Genomic DNA, 17,999 nt, shown 5'->3' with positions numbered 1-17,999 from the left:
TGGTGAGCACCCATATATGTTACAGTTGTAGCTACTGGCACCTCGGTGGAGCAGAGCACTGTAGATACAGGAATTAATGCAAACAAAAAATTGAAACCCATTCATGCATCAGGCTTATTTTAGACAAAAGACAACTGCCTAATTTCAGAAATTAAGTCATATGCGTGACATCAAGGTCCAAACAACAGGGGAGCCAATCAATTAAATGTATGGCATCAGGGTCAGATCCTATTTCATTTAGTGTATTATGCAAAAAAAATTTAAAAATCGAATTGATTGTAATTAATGTGAGTGATGATTTGACACATTTGATCCTCTGGAGATCTGATGCTTGTATAAGTACAGACTGGCTTTCCATATCCTGGCCATACAACTGTCAGAGACCGTCAACACAGACAGAAGTGATTCATTCTCATAAATGAGAAAACCAGCAATTTTGCTGTTGAAAGAGATTTACTATCCACTTCTCGCAGCTGCTTGTCTTCCAGGTAAGCCATTCTCACTTGTTTGCTTTTAGTAGATTTTAATTTCTCCTTGTTAATGCCACATATCGTATATTTCCTCGTGTCAGTGTTGCCAGAACGATATCAAGAAATGTGTTTGGACACTGACTGATTTTTGTTTCACTTTATCTGAAAACACAACTCCTGTAATAATAATACACTATATGTGTCATCTGCAATGAAAATTGATGATTTTTAGACAGGCTGGCTATACTATATGGAATGATGACTGATGCAACATATTAAACTCTTGGGTAAATTTTCTATTTTTAAATCAATCACAATGTGTTCAAATGCTCTTAATAATTACCTTCACCTTTATTTCAAACGTGCATTGCAATATTACTTAACTTCTTTGCCTCTCTTACAGCGAACATGATAACAGTTTTTATTCTCTTACGAAGAAATTGTGGCCTTTCCAAATGCATCTCAACTTACATGGTGGCCATGGCAACAGCGGATCTATTAGTCATTATCAATAGCATTATAGTATATCGTATTTTGAGTTATCACTTTCCATTTTCCTTCCTGTCCCACACACCAGTGTGTAAGCTCATTGTATATATGATTACCGTGAGTCTCGATTTAACCGTTTGGTTCACCGTTTCCTTCACATTTGACAGATTTGTGGTGATCTGCTGCCAGAGGTTTAAAGCAAAATATTGCACCAAAAGAACTGCAACCACGGTATTAACTGTCGTCTCAGTCTTGATCTTGTTAAAGAATATACCGGTTTTGTTTGCATATGAGCCAGAGAAAATCATCAACAAAATCCAGTGGGGCTGCCGATCAAGTGCAAGTTTCTTAGCTTCATCTCCAGGGATAGCATTTGTCTGGTTTTACAGTGCCTGGGTTGCTTGGCTTCCATTCATCCTCATGTTCTTGTTTAATTCTTTAACCATTCACCGTATATTAGTTGCGAACAGGATTCACATTGGACTTAAGGGTCACAGAAGTGAGAATCATAGCAATTCAGAAATGGAAAACCGTAGGAAGTCCATCATTTTATTGTTCTCAGTATCAATTAGTTTCATACTACTTTGGTTAACACATTCTACGAGTTCGGCCATTACTAGGCTGTCAAGCCCTAATTATTACCGAGGTGACTTGAACAATCCTGAATATATCGCAACTGAAACAGGACATATCCTCAAGTTGTTGAGTTGTTTCCTGAACCCATGTATTTATGCAATGACCCAGAACAAATTCAGAGCAGAGCTGAACAATGTAATGAAATGTCTATTAAACAAATTCTTTGATTAACTGAAAAACACGCGGACAAGGCAAATGCATTTTAAATGATTCTCTTTGAAGCTGAGCCTTAATTTCGCATCATTTTCCACAATGGATTCCCTTCGCCCATCTGGCTGAAAAATAAAATGCTTTACTCAGATGTTTCTTATATTTTCAACTGGACATTTGATGTGCGTGTTACTTTCAGTTATTTAAGTTTTTTTGTTTGAATTTTGCAGATAGCATACTTATTCAAAGATAATATTTTCAAATTCAGGTACTAAGTTGATTCTTTTAAAAATCTGGCTTCAGCACTGGAATGTAAAACATTGGAAGAAGTGTTCCCTTCCTCCAAATCATGAACATAGATTGGAAATATTTGTGGTCCCAGCACCGCTTCTGTTGAACCCCATTCGATCCAGATCATCCAACCAAAAAAAATCCTTAACACCATTTGCTATTTCCTGCCAACTATCGAATTCTCAGATCATGCCAATATAACACGTAAATCAATTAATCCACGACAGCGATTTGAATCAAATGCATCAGGTTCTACCCATGGTCCAGTTTATTTTTGTCTGGACAAGCAACCAAAGATATTACTGCCTCAAACTTGGAAACTGCATGTTGCGCGTTCATATCGCCGGAATGAGACCCCACTCTCCGACAAAATTACACATTGAAACGTCACTCACAGAAACTTCAAACAAGTAAAGGAAGCACCACAGGAAAAATATTTCCTTGCTATCCTGGTTATTGCATGATACTGATTAAAAACATGTTTATTGAACGGCTGTAGCCTGCAACATCTGTAAATTATCCGAAAATACACATCTGTATGATGCCTTAAACACTCACTGATGAGTGCACGGATGAGCCACAGACTCATGGAAATATCTATTACAGGAATGATCTGATCACTGCAGTACTTTCTCCCGCATTCTCCAAATAACCTTTCACCCGTGTAGCCCTCAGAAACACACACATCTACTTCCTGAATGTATCCAATGTTTTGACCTTACGTGATTCTATGCCACAGAAGGCAGTAGTCACTGTTTGAAAACTCTCTTGACATCTCAGTGGTACATGTCCTCCCCAATGTGCTTACACTGTGAAACAAGTTTCCAGTTCGCAGTAAAATGGCAGAAGATCTGATCAGCTCTTTTGTTCTCACTCAGAATAAATATCTGCTCTATGCCCTTATATTTTCATTTGTTTCAAGGGGAGGAATTCTGAGACAGTGCTTAAGTCAATATTTAATGCATTACCCTTGCTGCCCAACTTAGATTGTAGTTTGCTGTCTTGTTTAACTGTTGCAGTACTTGTGGGAATACCACACGTGAGAATGCAGGGGCTCTTGGTTGAAGAAGGGTAGTTACAGTTGCTCAAAAATTTTATTTTTCATGCAAACACAATTATCAGTGAACGTTTGCTCTGAGTTCATAAGAACAGGACCTTGTAAATACCGTCATGTAGTCATACATTCATTCGAACAGAAATAGGCTTTTTAATCCAAGTAATCCATGCCGACCATAATCCCAAACTAAACTAGTCCCACCTCCCTGTGCGCCACCCATTTCCCTTCAAGTTCCTATTTATGCACTTACCTAAATGTCTTTGATACATTGTAACTGTAGCATCATCCATCACTTCCTCTGGAAATTCAATTCACACAGGAACTGCTCTCTGTAAAATAAAATACACACATGCCTTTTCTTAAATCTTTCTCCTCTCGTGTTAAAATGATTCCCCTCAGTTTTGAAATCTCCCATACTATGGAGAAAAAGACAGCTACATTCGCGTTATCTGTATCCCTCATGAATTCATAAACCTCTGTAAGGTCAACCTCCAATCTTCAAAGCTGCATCGAGAAAGAGTTCCAGCTGATGCAGTCTCTCCTTACAACTCAAACAATTCCAGGCAACATCCTAGAAAAATCTCTTCTGAACCCTCTACAGCTGGTCATGTCTGACGTATCACCAGGCAGCAAAGACTTTAAAGAGTCCTCCAGGAGAGACCTCACCAAGGTCCTGCACAACATCTATTTAACATCCCAACTGCTATACTCAACGGCCTGAGCAATGAAGGCAAGCGTCCTAAATGCATACTTAACCCATCCTATCAACATGGGATGCAAACTTCAAAGAATTGTGGACCCGATCATGAAGACTCTGTTGTACTACACAACCCAAGGCCCAACTTTTCATTGCTTAAGTCTTGCAGCTGCTTGCTTTATCAAAATTCAACCTTGTGTTTATCCAGATTAAACTCCATCTGACCCAATTCATCAAGTTCTCTTTTGAATCATCAATAACCTTCTTCACTGTCCACGATACCAGCAACCTGTGTGTCATCTGCAAACTCACTACCCACTCCTCCAAAACGCTCATCTAGATAATTTTTCTAAATGACAAACAAAAGTGAACCCATCACTGATAAAATTATTTACAAGTCAGGATTTTGCAATACTTCATGTCACTCCGACTAAACTGGCAGCTCACACAGTTTTGACATCTGTGAAGATTTTTTTTCTTGCAGTAGATCTGATTCCTGTGAGAGTTTGGGCACACTGTAACTCAGTACTCCATTCAACTATGAGGTTCCTTTGAATGGAACCGGGCAGGGAGGGAGTGAACGACGTTACAAATGTGGGTATTGGTGTCCCCTAAAGAAAGGGATTTCCTCTTAACTGCTGTGGAACATGCAATCTCGTTTTTCAACGATCACATCAGTGATAAAATTTGTAAAATCCTAACATGAGAAAACAAAGTAGAAGGATCAAGAAAATCACGGCAGTCACAATGCACATTGCAGTGTAATCATTAAGTTATGTTGTACCAAATGTATCCTGTTCTCTGTTTGACTTTACCAAAAAAGATTTTGTTTTGTGAATGAGTGAAAATAAACTTTCAAACAATCCTTGAGACTACCCGCTGGCTCAGTGCCAATTCCAGCATTGGGCGACTGTCTATGTGGAGACTGTATGCATGGGTTTCTTCCGGATGCTCTGGTTTCCTCCCACAGTCCAAACACGTGCAGGTTAGGGTGGTTTGGCCATGCTAAATTGCCCAAAGTGTTCAGGGATGTGCAGATTAGGTGAATTATGCGGGATGTGTCTGGGTGGGATGCTCTGAGGTTCGGTGTGGACTTCTTGGCGAGAAGGGTCTGTTTCCACACTCTCGGAGTTCTATGGTTCTTAAAACGAGGTCGCAAAGGGAAAATCGTTACCTGACGTCATGCATGGGAATCCTACAGGCACTAACCAAAGGGTTACAGAGAAATAGAAACCTGTCAAGAAATACGGTGTAACATTAAGTGCTTTGCGAATAGGCTTTTTACTGGGTTGCAGGTGCAGGAATTTATTACCTTGAGGGCCTGTACCATCAGCTTTTAGGAAGGTCTCCAGAGAGCAGTCTAATCAGGAAAATGGAAGTTGGATCATAAAAAGTGAAGGATGACATTGGGAAGAGTTCCCCTGACTAGACAACAATTAGCACACAACAAATAGGAACAGAATTAGGAAATTTGTCCCATCCAGTCTGCTCCACCATTCAGTCATGGTTGATACGTTTCTTCACCCAATTCATCCACCTTCACCCAGGAAGGCCTGAAGCAATTTTGTGTGTGCAAATTAAAAGAAGCTACCTTAACACTGCAGGGATTCTATGATCAAACACTGAGACAATTATTTCATCTTTATTGCACACACCAAACAAAAAAGGACCCCTCCACTCAGCAAGTTAAGCATGATCACACAACAAGGCTCTTAACAAATTGGTTCAAACAAATAGTGTCCGGATGTGCTCACTCTTAGATTCGTATACAGCGTTAATCTCTGAAACTCTGCAACTGAACAGTCCTGAAGTTTAATTCTTATATAAGTTTCTGTCCATAGAGTTCATGGTGTGAAATTATTGATGGTCCTTTTGATGCATGTGTCCACTTTATTGGTTATTGTTCTGGATCCATCAACCCTGGAACTTGCTTTCATATCAGAAGCAGCTCCCTGTTTTGTTTAACGTTCGGCATGAGGTGTCTGTTTGAAGTGTGGCTGTTGCTGCATTTTACTCATTTACCTCAGGACGTTACTTCGACAGACGTTCCTATTTAACTGTGTGTCACAAGGTGGCACGTTATCAAGTGTTGTTATCTCCTCTGTCTCAGAAAGCAACATGCTTATGTTGCATCCTAGAAATAGCAACTTATTTTCAGTTCCTGTATAACAGTTTGTCATTGTCTCTTAACAGTTTCAAAATAACTGTACAGAGGTCAGGTCCCATCTCCAAGTCTTCCCTTATTTACTACTGCACAGGACACTGGCCGTGGCAGCTGTCATAGAGCTGTAGTGCTTTTATTTTCCCCCAGCACCGTGTTGTATGTGTGCAGGTGTAAGACCAGAAAACACCAGACGTGAAAATAACTTTATCCACGCAGCAAACCAGTAAAGACACCCATGTGACTAAGGAGCTAGTAGCAAACAGAGCCCCGAGGGGCCATGCCTATGTGAACAAAAAGGTGACCTTCCGGTTTTATTGATCAACCAAAGCTTTCCTGATTGGCTCAGGTTCACAACCTAAATCAAGAACCTCGATGTTGACATGATCAGCACAGTTCCAATTCTTACAGGTTTACTCCAAAAACAGTTGTTTCAAATAAATTACCACAAGCAACCTTTAACTTGGCAACTTCACAAGAAATTCGGAATATTAAACTCTTATTTCTCGTCATTGATGACACTTTGAAAGCGTTTGGCATGTTTGGCCAGGCCTTGTCCTTCCACCATATCTGTTCCATTTATGAGTTTCATGTCGTGATGTACATTGGTTTTATATCCACATGTTACCCCACAATGAAATAATCCAATCCTCACAATATTCCAATCCATTTTTTCCCTACATGACAACACTCAGATGAACCTCATAACTACACACAGAAACTGATCCAAGGTGAGCCCTTTTAAGCATTGGTTGAGTTCAAATATTTTCCAGGGAATGGGAAAGGATTGCAAATGATCTCAAAATATAATGTGATGCTTCCAGGAATATCTTTCTCTTTATGGCTTACCTAAAACTGTTTGCAGCCTTGGAAATAATCCTTTGCACAAATATCCACATTATCCATACAACAAAATGTTTACTCGTCTCTGCTTCTCTGAATCGCAGTTAAGCATCAGTTGGTTGTTTAAATACTCCTCACGTTGCTTTTCAATTGCTGCATGTCTAACTCTTCAATCTTTTCCAGCCTGACAATGATTCTAAGCTCTCGAATTTTCTTATAATTAGCAGCTTTGACCTCACATTTTGGAATCAACCATTGGTTTTATCTGACAAAGGTTAATTGGACTCGAAACTTTAACTCTGTGAGCCCTTCTCTCTACACTTGCTCCAGTTTCTCCAGATATTTCTTTTTTTTTCTCTTTTCCTTCAGATCTCCAATTATATACAATATTAAAAATTGCAGCTCTTCCTTAATTTCCCCAATCACATATGTTTCTTTCGTTTTTCCGGATCCATTTCAAGGCTGGTTTTTCAAACATGATTATGGACTTGTTGTTGAAAATGCAATTGGATGCTTTCTTGCCTTACCTTGACTGAAGACATTTAAATGGAAATTAGCAATAAAAACATTGTTATTGTTTCTGTTTTGTTGTTGTTCCAACACCCAGTGGATTTGCTTCCTCCACAAAGAAAGCCATTCCCTGAATAGCATGCAACCAAGTTAGAAAATAATCTGAAAATGTGTCACTGAACCTGGTGTGCAGGTGTAAGACTAGAAAACATCAGCCGTGAAAACAACTTTATCTACACAGCAAACCAGTGAAAACACCCATGTGACTTAGGGGTTAGTAGCAAACAGAGCCCCGAGGGGCCTGGAACTCCAGTTTCTCTTTACAGATGCTTCCAGGCCTGCTGACATTTTCCAGCAGTTGCTGTGTTCACTTAATGCAACCAGATTCATCATTTCATTCTATGCCAGTCAAAAAACTGAAGAGACAAATTGACACAGGCTACAAATTGCTCCTAATGCAAAGCAGCAACCAAAGGCCGCAATATGTTACAACACCAACTCCAATCTTGCAATAGGCATGTTTAATTCTCAGGTACAAAGTTTTCGATGCTCTAATGGAAGCATGCACTTCAGAGAGTTGCAAAGTGATTCAATATTTATCAAGAATGAAAATATACTTCATTTGCCTCTGAAATACACAGGTATTTGAGGTTGCAAAGCTCAGAAGAATGAGTGGAAACCTCTGACTTTGATTTTTAGGTACATTTTCATAGCCTTAACAGACGTAAAGGAATGAAAAATCTAAATATATGCACAGGTCATTACCGAACCATCTTTCATCTGAAAGTGTTTTGAAAACAACGACACAACTGCAGTAGAACTTTAACCCAGACAATAGAATAATCACTCATAAAACCATGGCAAATGTAGAAACAAGTAGTTCATCTGTTCATTGAACCTATTGAAAGGAGGATCAAGGGTTAGAAGAGCATGAGAGATGACTCCCTCATAAATTCATTGTCCTTCATACAAATCATTTCAAAGGTATATGCCAAAGCTAAAAACTTCATAACGTTTTCACATCAAACAGGGCTATTGGGGAGATTTTGAAACTTACAAAGTCCACATTGATACCATTGGGCCTGGAGTGTTCCCAAGCAAAATATGAGATGCTGCTCCTGCAACCTTTGGGTGGAATTGTTAGGAGACCCAGGATGTACATATCGTCCAAGGAATGGGAGGGGGAGTTGAAAAGTTTCACGACTGAAAGTTGCAGACCAGGGAGACGCTGTTGTAGTATGGCACACTGACCTCTACATCGCTGAGTCCAGAGGCCAGCTCTCTGACACCTCCTCCCACCGCCCCCTTGATCATGATCCCATGACCGACCACCAAAGCATCATCTCCCTGACCATCCACAAACTCATCACTTCAGGTGACCTCCCAACCATAGACTCCAACCTCATCATTCCCAAAACCTGCACTGCTCATTTCTATCTCATTCCCAAAATCCACAAACCTGACTGCCCTGGTCATTTTCTCCGCCTCCCCCTGCCCCACCGATCTTATCTTCGCTTACCTCAGATCCATTTTCACCGCCTTGCTCCAGGGACACACAACCTACGCCTGTGACACCACCCACGCTCGCCACCTCCTCCAAAACTTCCGAGTCCCTGGTCGCCAACATGTAGTCTTTATCATGGACATCCAGTCGCCATACACCTGCATTCCCCATAAGATGGCCTAAAGGCCCTCTGCATCTTCCTGTCCTGCAGGCCCGAACAGTCCCCCTACACTGGCACCCTCATTCACTTCAGTGAACTCGCCGTCACCCTGAACAACTTCTCCTTCGATTCCTCCCACTTCCTACAGACAAAAGAGGTGGCCATGGGTACTCACATGGGCCCAAGCTATGCCTGCCGCTTTGTTACATGGAACAATCCCTCTTCGGAAGTTACACTGGCACTAAACCCCACTTCCTCCTCTGTTATATTGATTACTGTATCGACACCACCTCGTGCTCCTAAGGGGAGCTCGAACAGTTCATCCACTTCACTAACACCTTCCACCCCAACCTTAAGTTTAAATGGGCCATCTCCAATACCTCTCTTTCCTTCGTGGGTATCTCTGTTTCAATCTCTGGCAACTGTCTGGAAACCAATATCTATTTCAAGACACCTCCTCTGACCCACCTTCCTGCAAAAATGCCACCCCCATTCCAAATTCCTTCACCTCTGCTGCATCTGCTCCCGAGATGAGGCGTTCCACTACTGGACGTCCCAGATGTCCTCGTTTATCAAGGGCCGCAACTTCCCCTCCATAGTAGTTGAAAACGCCCTCGACCATGTCTCTCACATTTGCCGCAACTCATTCCTCACACCCTCTTCCCACAAGAGCAACCAAAACAGAATCCCTCTCATCCTCACGCACCACCCCACCAACATTCAGATGCAAAGCATCATCCTCCGGCACTTTCACCATCTGCCATCTGACCCCACTACCAAAGACATGTTTCTCTTCCCACCCTTAGCTGCTTTCCAGAGGGACCACTCTCACGTTGAGTGCCTTGTCTGCTCCACCCTCCCCACTAGCCCAATCACCCCTGGCACCTTTCCCTTCAAGGTCAGAAATTGATGCACCTGCCCCAATACATACCCCCTCACTCATCCCAGGCCCCAAGGAGACGTTCCACATCAAAACGATGTTCGGCTGCGCATCTGCTAATGTGGTATATTGTCCCTGCTGTTCCCAATGTGGCCCCCTCTACGTCGGGGAAACCAAGCAGATGCTTGGGGACCACTTTCTGGAACACCTGCACTCGGTTCATGACAAACAACTGCACCTCCCAGACGTGAGCCATTCCAACTCCCACCTCCCATTCCTTAGATGACATGTTCATCCCGAGCATCCTGCAGTGCCACACTATCCAAAGGTTGCAGGGACAGCATCTCATATTCCACTAGGAAGCCATGCGGCCCAATGGTATCAATGTGGACTTCACAATCTTCCGAATGTCCCCTCCCGACCGCATCCCAAAACAAGCCCAGCTCGTCCCCTCCTCCTTTACCTGTCCTTCCTCCCACCAATCTACTCCTTGCACCTCAAGCCTCACTCGCATCTCCTACCTTCCAGCCTCATTCTGCTTCCTTGGCCTCTCCAAGCTCTCTGGACTGACATATCCTCTCCCTAACTCCCCACCTGCACTCATCTTTCCTGACTCCATCCCCTCCTGTTTGACCTGTCTGTCTCCCCTCCACTTGTCTTCTCCTTTATCCATCTTTTATCTGCCTCACCCACTTTCCTTATTTATTTCAGAATCCCTTCCCCCTCCCCCATTTTTGAAGAATGTTCTTGACAGCTTTCCTGCTCCTCTGGTGCTGTTCGGCCTTCTACACTCATCCAGCTCGACACCTTGTTATCTCAGATTCTCCAGCATCGGCAGTTCTTACAATCTCTGCTGACATGCTGGACCTGGTTCACACCCTCGTGCAATACTAGTTCATACCTTCGTGGGTAGCAGTCACAAATGTCACTACAAGGATATTGGAACCCATCCAGCTGAGACGCAATCCATCCTGCAGGTTCCTCCTGCCCTGGCAGTGATTCCAATGATCCAGAGAGATCAATCCCTTCCTCCGACACTCACCCTTTAGCCACTGCATTATCATCCAATTTCTGGGCTCACTAGCACATGGTAGAGGGAGTTAATCCAGACATTCCAATGCTAGAATTTTTGTTTATCATCTTTCCAACCAATTCCCTAAAGTCCTGTTGCAGGATCCCATCTCCCTTTCTGCCTACATTATTGATGGCAATATGCACCACAGAGTCTATCTGTTTACTCTCTGATTTTAAATAACCTATGGCCACTCAGAGACATCCTTGGCCCTAGAAGGAAGGTGATGACATATCATCCTGAAGTCTTGCATGGGTTTCTTGGCCCTGACTATGGAATGCTCAGTCCCGGCCGATTGCCTGTAGTTCAACACTTCCAGATGTAACACAGATTCAATTGCTGTGCCAGTGATCAAACTGCTACTGTTGACTTTCACTGTTTCTGTGCCCCTTTGCCTTCAGATGTAAGTGACCGTGGGATGGAAAGTTTTGTCTAAGTATCTTTTGAAAATTCCTGTTGTGCATTTGGAGAATGTACAGAGATGTTGGTTGTCCCAAAAAAGACATGACTGCAGAGTTTTTGTGACATCCAGCGCGGAAACAGACCCTTCAGCCCAATTCGTCCATGCTGTCAGGATATCCTTCCTTAATCTACTCCAATTTGCCAGCATTTGGCCCATAACTATACGAGTTATGAGGAGAGACCGCACAGCCTGTGGTTGGTTACACCAGAGAAAAGTGAGCTGTGGTGGGGTGCTGTCTGGTTAAGGTCTGGTGTATGAAATTATGACCGATGCAGTAAAGGGAGTTTGTGAAAGCACTTTCCATGGCAAACCTGTCTGGAAGAAGTGGACGTAAGTTTCAGTTCAAGAGGTAAATTGTAAATGTGGAAAATGTTCAGGAAGCTTTTGGACAGCCTTGGGCAGCAGAGTTATGGATCATGATGCCTGAGAGGCCGCTGAAGGCATGCATTCTCGCAACATTTCAGAAGTTTCTGAGCGAACTCTCAACGTGAAAGGAAATGTCAGGCTACTGGCTAAGTGCAGTTCATTCCTCAGTATTATTTTGTTTCTGCTGGGTGGCAGAGACATGGGCTGAATGGCCTGTTTCTATGATGTATTACTCTTTGAATTAAAGTAGCTACAATAATTTTCTATGTTCAACCAGTTTGCAATAATTCATTCATTAAAACAGCTCACTTGAATTTCAAGAGCAGAATGGTTGCAGTCGAGTGAAGCACATTACTCAAACAATTTGAGAACCGAGCAATGGGACTCCTGGCATCTGTGTGGGACAGCGCCATTCACGTGAGAATTCAGCTTCGTTCATGGTTGTGTTGGGAACTGAACAGTTTGGTTTTAGTGCTGAACATAATTAACACAGGGGGGAATTTACCACCTACTGCACACTTTGTTTTGTTTTCAAGAAAGATCATTAAATTGAATGATGTAACGTTAACATTCACAAGGCCACTGGACAGGGAATAAATTAAGTGCTTCATGAAACAACATTTTGGAATTGATTGCAGGATAATTACACACAGTTTAAGAGACACATAACCGTGAAAATGCATCTTCCAATTCAGCATCTTCCAATATATCACATGATTCTTGCTGTTATTGGCGTTCCTGGTAAGTGGCTGTACCGATTAAATTTGTACGAGTTTGTGTGTTCAGAATCCCCTTCCTCTCCCCCATTTCTGAAAGAGGGTCCATTTCCCAAACGTCTGTTTTCCTGCTCCTCTGATGCTGCTTGGCCTGTTGTGTTCATCCAGCTCGACACCTTGTTATTTAAATAGCTAACACATGTTTATACTTTCTGGCTGGGGAGACAGATCGGACAGGGTGGCTTTGTTTTTTGCTGGATCACCGGAGGCTGAGGGGTGAACTAGTGGAAATTTATAATATTATGAATGGCATGGATAGAGTGGAAAGTATGACTTTTTTTCCCACGGCAGGGGGGACAATTACGAGGGGACACAGTTTTAGGTTGGGAGGAGGGAGTTATTCACACAAAGGGTGGTTAGTGCCTGGAACGCATGGTCAGAGGAGCTGGTGGGAGTAGTGAAAATAGCAAAATTCAGGAAGCACCTGGTTGAATCCGTGAATAGGAAGGGAATTGAGGGATACCGACCCTGTAAGTGAAGACCATGTTAGTTTGGAAGGACAAAATGTGGCGGTGCGGATTTGGAGGGCCAGGTGGCCTGCTCCTGTGTTGTGTTGTTCTTTGTTCTTATTCACCGTCCTTTATTGGGCCAGAAGTTTTATTGAATTCAAATTTCACAAACCACAATTGTGAGATTAAAACCCATGTCCCCAGAAATCTGCCTGGGTTCTGGTGCTTGGTTTCTGGCACTAAAATGTGGCCGATTATGAAAGGTATCCTATACTGAGAGAGGGACAGTCCCAGGGGAGATCTGATGCTGATGAGGATGCACACTTTTTTGGTGTATGTGAACTCCTGACAATGTCTTCTTCAATTGACCAATGTGTGACCATGTCATCATAATCTGACATGGACCTTCAGCACTAAATGGACCATGCATTCGTGTGTGTGTGTGTGTGTGTGTGTGTGTGTGAGAGAGTGTGTGTGTGTGTGCATGTGTGTGTGTGTGTGTGTGTGTGTGGCTCTCATTTCACGAGAGCTCTCATCCTGAGCGGAGCCACATTCTCACTTCTGTCTCACTCAGCCATGAGTCTCACTTGATACACAATAATTAACATTGTGGGAAGATGAAAAGCCAGTGCAGGTTCTTCACCTGTGAAGCATCAGGCACGCATACTCAGTCGCATTTGACAATGTCTATTCTGGTCCTTCCTGCACAAACTCTCATGTTAGGACTGACGTAGAGAGACTTGCAAAGTCGGAAACAATCTCTGTAAGGATGGCGAGTGGGTCGAAGACTGAGGATTTTCCGAAGGGCAGGTTGTTTAAAGCTTACAGCGTCTGCATACACATGCATACACACACGCACACACATTCACACACATACATTCACACACATATACACACATACACACACGCACACACACACACACACAAATGCATGGTCCATTTAGTGCTGAAGGTCCATGTCAGATTATGATGAATTTTAGGAAGTGATTTTCATTCATTTTTCGTTCTGTCTTCTTCAGTGAATTTACTGGGGATTGTGATCATGTCCTACAGAAAGTGTGGCCTCTCCACCTGCACTACTCGCTACCTGGTGGCCATGGCAATGGCAGACCTACTTGTTATTATCACTGAAGTCATCTTTATCCACGACAATCTTTATTAATTCCCAATTTATTTCCTGGATATCACACCTATGTGTAATTTAACTGCTGTCCTGCTTCCTGCAGCTACAGATTGTTCTGTCTGGTTTACCGTCATGTTCTCCTTTGATCGCTTTGTTGTCATTTATTGCCAGCAGCTGAAAACAAGGTATTGCACTGTGAAAACTGCAATTGTGGTTCTAGCAACAATCTGCATTCTTCTTTGTTTGAAAAAACATTCCTTTGTACTTTATATATGAGCCTTGGACAATAATCGACAATGTACCCTGGTTCTGTTCTGCGAAGCCAAGCTACTGTACTCATCCTGGTTGGGTAGGTTTTGACTGGTTTGATAAGATTCTAACTCCCTTTCTACACTTCAGTTTGGTTTTGTTGATTAATGCTGGGACAGTCAGACATATTTTAGTGTCCAGCAGAGCCCGTAAGGGACAGAAGGGTCAAAGCATCGCAGAAAATCGTAGTGACCCAGAGATGGAGAGCAGAAGGAAATCTGTGATTTTACTTTTCACCATATTTGGCAGTTTCATCTTCCTTCGGTCTGTGTATGTAATAGAAGTGATATACTGCAACATAACGGGAAGAGATCCTGGTGATTATACAGTGTCAGAAATTACCTTTCAACAAGTTGGTGTGATGCTGCAGAATTTAAGTTGCTGTACAAATATTTTTATTTATGCGGTGACACAGTCCAAATTCAGAGAACACCTTAAGAGGCGTTTTGAACCATCCTGTTACATCTATTGTTCAAATATTGAAGAAACATAAGAACCGAACCTCTCCTCAGGGCATGTTGACCTATCAGCGACATGGATCAAGTGATTTGTTATCCACCTCCCCAAAATATGGATCTCCTCCTGCTGGCTGGCAGTTGCTCATCAAATCAGTTGCACGAGTCAAGTGTGTGTGCGCATGTGTGTGTATTAATGTGACCAGCAACTGCATGTGCATATGTAAGAGCGCGCCTCTCTTTGCTTGTCGCTGCGTTTCTATGTGCGTGCTTGATTGTGTAACTATTTGTGAAATTGTATATGTAGTTCAATATTTATATGTCCATGCTGGTGCAGCTTTGCTCGTGAAAGCACAAATGTGTTTCATGTTTATCTGTGATTAATAATTTGCAAGTGTCTGTTTTCGCTGTGAGACTCTGTGATAGTGTCATTGGTAGTAATGTCTGTCTGTGAGTGGGTCAGTTTTTCTCTGTATGAATGTGCATACTTTTTTTGTGTATGTTTGTTTCTATCTGCCTATATCTATGTCTGTTTGTGTATGCACGCCTGTGCGTGCAGTTGGGTGTCCTTCTGCGTTTGTGTTTCTCGAAGGTAGCTTGGGTTGTGGTTTGCTCATTGAACTGGTTCGTTAGTTTGCAGACACAGAACATAGAACACGACACCGCTGTACAGACCCTTCAGCCCTCGACGTTGCGCCGGACTGTGAAACCAAACTGAAGCCCATAGAACATAGAACATAGAACAGTACAGCACAGAACAGGCCCTTCAGCCCACAATGTTGTGCCGACCATTGATCCTCATGTATGCACCCTCAAATTTCTGTGACCATATACATGTCCAGCAGTCTCTTAAATGACCCCAATGACCTTGCTTCCACAACTGCTGCTGGCAACGCATTCCATGCTCTCACAACTCTCTGCGTAAAGAACCTGCCTCTGACATCCCCTCTATACTTTCCACCAACCAGCTTAAAACTATGACCCCTCGTGCTAGCTATTTCTGCCCTGGAAAATAGTCTCTGGCTATCAACTCTATCTATGCCTCTCATTATCTTGTATACCTCAATTAGGTCCCCTCTCCTCCTCCTTTTCTCCAATGAAAAGAGACCGAGCTCAGTCAACCTCTCTTCATAAGATAAGCCCTCCAGTCCAGGCAGCATCCTGGTAAACCTCCTCTGAACCCTCTCCAAAGCATCCACATCTTTCCGATAATAGGGCGCCCAGAACTGGACGCAGTATTCCAAGTGCGGTCTAACCAAAGTCTTATAGAGCTGCAACAAGATCTCACGACTCTTAAACTCAATCCCCCTGTTAATGAAAGCCAAAACACCATACGCTTTCTTAACAACCCTGTCCACTTGGGTGGCCATTTTAAGGGATCTATGTATCTGCACACCAAGATCCCTCTGTTCCTCCACGCTGCCAAGAATCCTATCCTTAATCCTGTACTCAGCTTTCAAATTCGACCTTCCAAAATGCATCACCTCACATTTATCCAGGTTGAACTCCATCTGCCACCTCTCAGCCCATCTCTGCATCCTGTCAATGTCCCGCTGCAGCCTCCAACAGCCCTCTACACTGTCAATGACACCTCCGACCTTTGTGTCGTCTGCAAACTTGCTGACCCATCCTTCAATTCCCTCGTCCAAGTCATTAATAAAAATTACAAACAGTAGAGGCCCAAGGACAGAGCCCTGTGGAACCCCACTCACCACTGACTTCCAGGCAGAATATTTTCCTTCTACTACCACTCGCTGTCTTCTGTTGGCCAGCCAATTCTGTATCCAAGCAGCTAAGTTCCCCTGTATCCCATTCCTCCTGACCTTCTGAATGAGCCTACCATGGGGAACCTTATCAAATGCCTTACTGAAGTCCATATACACCACATCCACAGCTCGACCCTCATCAACCTTTCTAGTCACATCCTCAAAAAAACTCGATAAGGTTTGTAAGGCATGACCTACCCCTCACAAAGCCGTGTTTACTGTATTTGATCAAGCCATGCTCTTCCAGATGGTCATAAATCTTATCCCTCAGAATCCTTTCTAACACCTTGCAGACGACAGACGTGAGACTTACCGGTCTATAATTGCCAGGGATTTCCCTATTTCCTTTCTTGAAGAGAGGAATTACATTTGCCTCTCTCCAGTCCTCAGGTACGACTCCAGTGGAGAGCGAGGATTCAAAGATCTTCACAAGTGGCGAAGCAATTGCATTTCTCGCTTCCCAAAGCAGCCGAGGACAAATCTGATCCGGGCCTGGCGACTTGTCAATCTTAATGTTTGACAAAATTTTCAGCACATCGTCTTCGTCTATCTCTATCCATTCCAGCATGCACACCTGCTCTTCAAAGGTTTCATTCACTACAAAGTTGGTTTCTTTCCTAAAGACAGAAGCAAAAAACTCATTTAGGGCTTCCCCTACCTCCTCAGGCTCCACACACAAGTTCCCTATGCTATCCCTGATCGGCCCTACTCTTTCTTTGACCATTCTCTTATTCCTCACGTAAGTGGAAAATGCCTTTGTGTTTTCCCGGATTCCTTCTGCCAAGCCTTTCTCGTGCCCCCTCCTGGCTTTCCTCAGACCATTTTTGAGCTCCTTCCTTGCCTGCATGTAATCCTCTCTAGCTGAACTTGACCCTAGCTTCCTCCACCTTATGTCAGCTACCTTCTTCCTTTTCACTAGAAGCTCCACCGCTCTCGTCATCCAAGGTTCCTTAATCTTACCCCTTCTTGCCTGTCTCAGAGGGACATATTTACTCATCACTCCCAACAACTGTTCCTTAAACCGTCTCCACATGTCTATAGCTCCCTTACCATGGAAGGACTGCTCCCAGTCCATGCTTCCTAACTCATGTCTAATCGCATCATAGTTTCCTCTTCCCCAATTAAATATCCTCCCATTCTGCCTAATCCTCTCCTTCTCCATAGCTATGTAGAATGTGAGGCAGTTATGGTCACTATCACCAAAATGCTCTCCCACCACAAGATCTGATACCTGCCCCGGCTCGTTTCCGAGCACCAAGTCTAGAATGGCCTCTCCCCTCATCGGCCTGTCAACATACTGCGTTAGGAAACCCTCCTGAACACACCTTACAAAAACAGCTCCATTCGAATCTTCTGCTCGAAGGAGGTTCCA

General features: G+C 43.1%; 1 protein-coding gene and 1 pseudogene across 1 annotated transcript; one reads left to right on the top strand and one right to left on the bottom strand.

The window, feature by feature from the left end:
- Positions 1-17,999, bottom strand: part of LOC132206921 (uncharacterized) — a 1,098,881-nt pseudogene that overhangs the window by 814,015 nt on the left and 266,867 nt on the right.
- LOC125450249 (probable G-protein coupled receptor 139) lies at positions 374-1,896 on the top strand. Its single transcript, XM_048526246.2, has 2 exons — positions 374-488; positions 874-1,896. Exons 1-2 carry the CDS (start codon positions 419-421, stop codon positions 1,764-1,766), a joined length of 963 nt encoding a protein of 320 aa, XP_048382203.2. The 5' UTR covers positions 374-418; the 3' UTR covers positions 1,767-1,896.

The sequence above is a fragment of the Stegostoma tigrinum genome, chromosome 44, assembly GCF_030684315.1.
Source record: "Stegostoma tigrinum isolate sSteTig4 chromosome 44, sSteTig4.hap1, whole genome shotgun sequence".
Classification (NCBI taxonomy): domain Eukaryota; kingdom Metazoa; phylum Chordata; class Chondrichthyes; order Orectolobiformes; family Stegostomatidae; genus Stegostoma; species Stegostoma tigrinum.
The sequence above is the reverse complement of the archived record's forward strand: the minus strand, read 5'-3'. Positions and strand labels throughout refer to the sequence as shown.

Coding starts and splice junctions, on each gene's coding strand:
- LOC125450249 (XM_048526246.2), top strand. CDS start 419: ATGAGAAAACCAGCAATTTTGCTGTTGAAAGAGATTTACTATCCACTT. Junction 489..873: donor CGCAGCTGCTTGTCTTCCAG/GTAAGCCATTCT, acceptor CCTCTCTTACAG/CGAACATGATAACAGTTTTT.